Here is a 7,258-nt window from a genome sequence, read left to right as displayed (position 1 = left end):
CTAATACTACGCCAACTACTAGCTGACTACTTCTATGTACACAAGTAAATATATATAGCCATATAATAGCTATAATTTAAATATGTTTAGATTATTTAAATTCAACAAATTCCCCCTTAAGCTAAACATATTTCTGCATGCCTGGTTCGCCTGTACCAATGTCCTTGACACCTAATAGCTTCCTCATTGCTTGCCCAGAGCTTTTGGTAGGATATCTGCCCGTTGTTCCTGTGTACTCACGTACTTCACAATCAACTCACCCCGCTCAATGCACTCTCGGATGAAATGAAACCTGACATCTATATGTTTACTCCTTTCGTGCAGCATTGGGTTCTTCATTAGTTCAATAGTCGACCCGTTATCCACACATACGTCACAACTCCAACTTCTTGCCCTATTAGTTCATCCAGTAAGCCTCGAAGCCATATACTATGACACGCCGCTGTGGTTGCCGCCATATACTCTGCTTCACGGGAAGAAAGTGCAATCACTCCCTGTTTCTGTGATGCCCAGCAAATGAAATTTCCATCCAAATAAAAACATATCCCTCATGTGCTTCTTCTGTCTCCAACGTCACCTGCTAAATCACTGTCTGAAAACCCAATCATAACCCTCTTGCTCCCAGTTTTCTCATACTCAAGTCCATGGTCGACTGTGCCTTGTATATATCTCAAAATATGCTTTACTGCTTGTTGATGTTTCGTCGTGGGTGCTTCCATGAATCTACTAACCACTCCCATAACATACGAAATATCAGGTCGCGTGTGGGTTAAATACCTCAAAATTTCAACAATGCTCCTATACTCCGTAACATTCACCAGTTGTCCTCCTTCATCTTTATCAAGTTGTATCTACTGTTCCATTGGATACCTTGCCAAGTTGCAGTCTATCATCCACGTTTTTTCCAATATTTTTTTTGCATATGTTGTCTGCTTCAATGTAATAGACGACCTCCCATGCTTCACTTCTATACCCAAATAATACGACAGTAAACCCAGGTCGCTCATCTCAAACTTATCACTCATTTGTTTCTTGAAGTATTTAATCTCATTCTCACTTGAACCCACTACTATCAAAGCATCTACATAAACTCCCACTATCAACACACTTCCTTCCTGATACTGTGTGTACACTGCTTGCTCATGTAGGCATTTTTTAAAACCCAAATCTCGCAAACATCTATCCAATTTTGCATTCCATGCTCTAGGGTCCTGACATAAACCATACAATGCTTTTATCAGCTTATATACATTTTGTTCTTGACCTTTCTTCACAAAACCCTCCGGCTGTACAACATACACCTCTTCCAGTAATTCTCCATTCAAAAATGCTGATTTGACATTAAGTTGGTGCACCTCCCACTGTTCCCTAGCTGAGAGAGCCAATAATAAACGTATCATTTCCAAACGTGCCACTGGAGCAAACACCTCCTCATAATCAATTACTTTCCTTTGAACGTACCCTTTTACAACGAGACGGGCCTTATATTTCACAATATTTCCATCCACATCTCTTTTGATTTTATAGACCCACTTTAAACCAATGGCCTTTTGTTCGGATGGTAAGTCAGTAAGAAACCATATTTTGTTTTTCTCAATTGCTTCCACCTCCAATTTTATAGCATTCTGTCATTCCTGTTCCTTTGCTGATTCAACGTAACAAACTGGTTCCTCGACTTTTAGTAACATGAGCTCATCGATCATACTTTATCACCTCTGTCTCATTATACAGTTCTTCCATCATTCTATAATGATGTGGCCCACTACTAAGTTCGGTCGATCCACCTGTAGATGACTCAGGCGTAGATGTTTCCGGCGTACCTGTTCGTGGCGTTTGTACAGGTGTTGACACCTCGTGTTCTGTCCCTGAGGTGTCATCTGTCTCTGCAAAAATATTGGCAATGGTAAAGTACTCAGATGTCGCCATCCCGTCACCTCCTTCTTGTACCCATGGCCAGATATTCTTCTCCTAAAACACAACATCTCTACTTACATGTACAGTCCCTATTTTGGGATTATACAGTCTTTCTCCCTTTATTCCTGGTTCTCTCCCAAGGTACACAACCTGTTTGATGCGATCATCAAGCTTTCTAACACACACCACGGGTATTTTCATATATACAGTACACCCAAATACTGGTATATGGGCTAGATCAGGCTTCCTTCCATTCCAAGCCTCATATGGAGTTTTACCATTCAAAATACGAGTTGGCAAGCGGTTCAGAATATATACCGTGTGACGAGCTGCCTCCCCCACATATATGATGGCATTTTCGACTCCTTCAGGAAGCTTCTAATCATGGCTGCCATGGTTCAATTCCTACGCTCTACCAGCCCATTTTGTTGTGGGGTGCAAGGCGCTGTAAATTGTCTACTAACACCTGAGTCTTCACAGAAACCTGCAAACTTTCATGAACAGAACTCCCTTCCACGATCTATCCTCAACATCTTTATGCTCATCTCCATTTTCTTTTCGACCAGCACCTTAAACTTATTAAACACAATTAACGCCTCACTTTTCTCCTGCAAACAGTAAACCCACATTTTTCTACTAAAATCGTCCACAAATAGCAAAAAATAGCGATTACCTCCAAGTGTTGTTGGCGAAATGGGTCCACAAATATCTGCGTGTATTAGCTCCAACACCTTTTTTGCTTCAAAATTCGCTTGTGAAGGGAACGAACCTCTGGACTGTTTCGACATTAAATATCCTTCACAACTGTTTGATGGGCGTGTCAACTTCGAAATACCCCTTTCCATTCCCTCATTTGACAAAAGCTCAAGCGCTTGGAAGTTTACATGTCCCATTCTGGAGTGCCATAACCATGTGTTTCCTCCGATTTTGTGATCAAGAACTTAGGCCACATCTCTTCAAGGCTTATTTTGTACAACCAGTTCTTAGACTTTTTCACTTTCATTAATAGTCTCCCTCGCTCATCGTACACCCATAGATAATCTCCATCCAATATCACTTTATTCCCATCTTCAGATAACTGTCCCAGGCTGATAATAATACTACACAGCGCAGGGATATAGTATATATCTTTCAGAAGTTTCTCTTCACCATTCTTGCACCTGAATGAAACGACCCCTTTACCTTTTATACTTATAGTTGATCCGTCCCCAAACTTTACCTACCCACTCATGTTCTCATCTAATTCTTTAAACTTTCCTCGATAGCCTGTCATATGGTTGGATGCTCCATTATCCAAATACCAGACTTGTGTCTCCTTCTGATCTCCTATATTCTCTTTCAGCTTTGGGTTCACTGTTTCTTCCTTTAGCAACATTGAATTTGTTGCTTCACTTGTGACCTCAGTAATAAGTAAAGCTGGTTCATCCTCTTGGAGCTTTGATAAATTCAACTCCTTTTGCGTGTCCCTTTCTTTACGAGGTTTTCGATATTCATACGTAAAATGTCCGTACACTTGACAATTAAAACACCTCACCTTGCTTTTGTCTCATCCACCACGATTCCCGTCTCTCCAACGTTTATCTCCATTAGCTAGAGTCCCTTCTTTATTGGTTCGCTTTAACCACTCTTCTCGAATCAATAAACTTGCCCCTCATTGCTCTCCTTCCTTCTCCACTCCTCCTTAGTCAGTAAAATTGCCCTCGACCCGCTTCAGTTCGTCCGCCCAAATGTTCTTCATGAACTTTCAGCGAGCTAATAACCTTCTCCACAAATATTTCCTCTAAGTCTCCAAATTGCTCAATGGCAGATGCAATTTGAAGAAACTTTGAAGGCACGGCTCTGAGAAGTTTTTTCACTACATACGCTTCTTCCATTTTCTCCTCTAGTGCTCTTATATTTATGACCAGGCCGTTCAGCTTTATGTAAAACTCGTCTAGCTGATCATTTTCTTTCATGCTTAAGGTTTCAAATTCTCCCTTTAGTGTTTGTGCTCTTGCTGTTTTCACCTTCTTAGCGCCCAGACTCATGACGTTGACTGCCTCCCACGCCCCCTGGACGTCGTTTTGTCAACATCATATCTTCGGTATTCCTTGGTAAATGACAGCTAGAGCTCTCTTGTCGATCTTATCTTCCACTGTAGCTTTTGGATCTTTGGTTCTATGGCATCCCACACTCCATGGGCCTGCATAAACACCTTCATTTTTAGTGCCCATGCTAGTGTAGTTCACCTTCGTTAACATAGGAAAAGCTTAAACCAAACGAACTCTCTTTGGATTTGCTGGCCTCCATCGCAACTGATGTGGTAGAATGCTTGAACAGCCGCCTAAGCTCTGATACCAAATATAGCACTGATATATACCCACACACACCTGTATGTATAATTGAGGAACGTTAACTCATCTTGTTATTAAAGTTAAACAAAACCTACTGTAACTCATTTCAAAATATTTGGTTGCATTGGTTATGTACATATACCTGCTGAGAAACGTACAAAACTAGATGAAAAAAGTATCAAGTATATTTTTACTGGCTATACTCTGGAGACTAAAGGTTACAGGTGTATAATGTTGAAACTAACAAACTGGTTGTTAGTAGAGATGTTCTTTTGATGAAAATGCAGCCTGTGATTGGAAAGCAAAACAAGTGGAACATGTCAATCAACCAAGGTTTCTAGAAGAAAATGAAGAACCTGTACAAACAGAAGAACAAGATCAACACACTCACATATCTGGATCAGAGGATGATAATGAAACTCCACCAAGAAAATTCAGAAGAATGAGTGACATATATCAATCATGTAATTTTGTGGTTAGTGAACCAGAAAATTTTGAAGAAGTAGAGAAACATGAAGTATGACAGCATGCAATGGAAGAAGACTACACATGATTGAGGAAAACAAACATTGGGAGCTTGTAGACAGGCAGGAAGGTAGAGAATTATCGAGTTAAGTGGATCTACAAGACCAAATTAAATCAAGATGGAGAAATTCAAAGGCATAAGGCGAGACTTGTTGCTAACGGCTTTACTCAAAAGCCTGGTGTTGATTTTTCAGAAACATTCTCCGCAGTAGCAAGACTTGAGACTATAGAACCTTGATCGCACTCGCTGCTCAAAGAAGTGGAAAATTTTTTCAGCTTTGATATTAAGTCAGCATTCTTAAATGGAACGCTAGATGAAGAAATTTATGTTGAGCAACCAAAAGTATTCTTGGTGGAAGGGGGAGAAAACAAAGTGTACAAACTCATAAAGGCCCTTTGACATATATTTTCTGAAAAATGGATTTCAAAGAAGCAAGATGAAGTAACTCTCTATGTGAAAAAAGAAGGAAGCAAGATCCCATTATTTGTCTCTATGTTGATGATCTCATTTTTACAGGAAATGATAAAGAAATGATGGAAAACTTTAAAGAACACATGATGAAGTCTTATGAGATGAGTGATTTAGGGATACTTCATTATTTCTTGGGCGTTGAAGTATCACAAGGAGCTGATGGAATTTTTATTTCACAAAAGAGGTATGCAAAAAAGTATTCTTGACAAATTTAATATGTCAAATTGCAAGCCAGTTTCCACACCTCTGTTGTTAGTGAAAAATTGTCCAAAGATGATGGAACATCAAAGGTAGATTATTCTCATTACAGAAGTTTGGTGGGTAGCTTGTTGTATCTTACAGCAACAAGGCCTGACATAATTTTGCAGCAACTCTACTATCAAGATTTTTGCAAAACCCTAGTCAAGCACATTTTGGAACAACAAAAAGAATTCTGAGATACTTGCAGGGAACACTTGACTATGGGATCTTATACAAGCTGGAGAAAACCTAAATCTTATTGCTTACTCAGATAGTGATTGGGCTGGAAGCATAGATGACATGAAGAGTACATCTGGATATGCATTTTTACTTTGAACAAACATTTGTTTATGGCTGTCAAAAAACAAAAAGTTGTTGCACAATCATCAGCAGAAGCTGAATGTGTGGCAGCTGCAAAAGCAATATTACAAGCAATATGGATGAGGAGGATTCTGGAAGATATTGGAGAAAAATAACAGGAAGCTACTATTCTGTTCCGTGACACTAAGTCAGCTATATCTATAGCTAAAAATCCAGTGTCTCATGAGAGGACTAAACACATTGCCATTAAATATTATTTTATCAGGGATACAGTTGAAGAAAGAGAGCTCAAGCTACAATATTGCAAGACTCAGGAACAGCTTGCTGACATTTTTACAAAGGCTCTTCCCAAAGAATAATTCTGCTATTTACGTGAACGCATCGGAGTTATCAAATAAGTGCATTAAGGGGGAGTGTTGGAATTCATGCACTTGCATGTACACTCTCACATTCATAGTATTTATTATATATACATGCATCTTATAATCAAGTTCATTCACATCTATGTTTCAACTCTCTAAATATTCTCTAGAATGTTCTGTAGGATCTATAAAGAGCATTCTAGATCATTTGTAATTATCAGATAAAAATTAATCAATTCAAAATATAAATTTCTTTCATCTATTTAGAGCTCTGCAGCAGCAACTCAATTTTATTTTCTTCAAACAAAAACCCTATACAAACCCTAAAACACCTATATACATATCCTACTGTCACAACTACAAAACCTACAGCTTATACACACTATCTGCTAAAAACATGTATCACAAAAACCAACTCCTACACTATCTCCACTACCTTATTTCTCCTAATACTACGCCAACTACTAGCTGACTACTTCTACGTACAAAAATATATATATAGCCATATAATAGTAATTTAATATATTTAGATTATTTAAATTCAACAAATTCCCCCTTAAGCTAAACATATTTTGCATGCCTGGTTCGCCTGTAACAATATCCTTGACACCTAACAGCTTCCTCATTGCTTCAAACTTGACTTTGCTCAGAGCTTTTGTTAGGATATCTGCCCGTTGTTCCTGTGTACTCACGTACTTCACAATCAACTCACCCCGCTCAATGCACTCTTGGATGAAATAAAACCTGACATCTATATGTTTACTCCTTCCGTGCAGCTGTGGGTTCTTCATTAGTTCAATAGCCGACCTGTTGTCCGCGCATACGTCACAGCTCCAACTTCTTGTCCTATTAGTTCAGCCAGTAAGCCTCGAAGCCATATACTATGACACACCGCTGTGGGTTGCCGCCATATACTCTGCTTCACAGGAAAAGTGCAATCACTCCCTGTTTCTGTGATGCCCAGCAAACGAGATTTCCATCCAAATAAACACATCCCTCCTGTGCTTCTTCTATCTCCAATGTCACATGCTAAATCGCTGTCTGAAAATCCAATCACAACCCTCTTGCTCCCAGTTTTCTCATCTCAAGTC

At 39.2% G+C, this 7,258-nt stretch overlaps 1 protein-coding gene across 1 annotated transcript; it reads right to left on the bottom strand.

Annotated features, from left to right (window-relative positions):
• Positions 1 to 3,599: 3,599 nt before the first annotated feature.
• LOC141703953 (uncharacterized) lies at positions 3,600 to 3,941 on the bottom strand. Its single transcript, XM_074507327.1, has one exon. The coding sequence runs from the start codon at positions 3,939 to 3,941 to the stop codon at positions 3,600 to 3,602; it is 342 nt and encodes a 113-aa protein (XP_074363428.1).
• Between the last annotated feature and the right edge of the window lie 3,317 nt (positions 3,942 to 7,258).

Source organism: Apium graveolens, unplaced genomic scaffold (assembly GCF_009905375.1).
Source record: "Apium graveolens cultivar Ventura unplaced genomic scaffold, ASM990537v1 ctg7241, whole genome shotgun sequence".
Classification (NCBI taxonomy): domain Eukaryota; kingdom Viridiplantae; phylum Streptophyta; class Magnoliopsida; order Apiales; family Apiaceae; genus Apium; species Apium graveolens.
The sequence above is the reverse complement of the archived record's forward strand: the minus strand, read 5'-3'. Positions and strand labels throughout refer to the sequence as shown.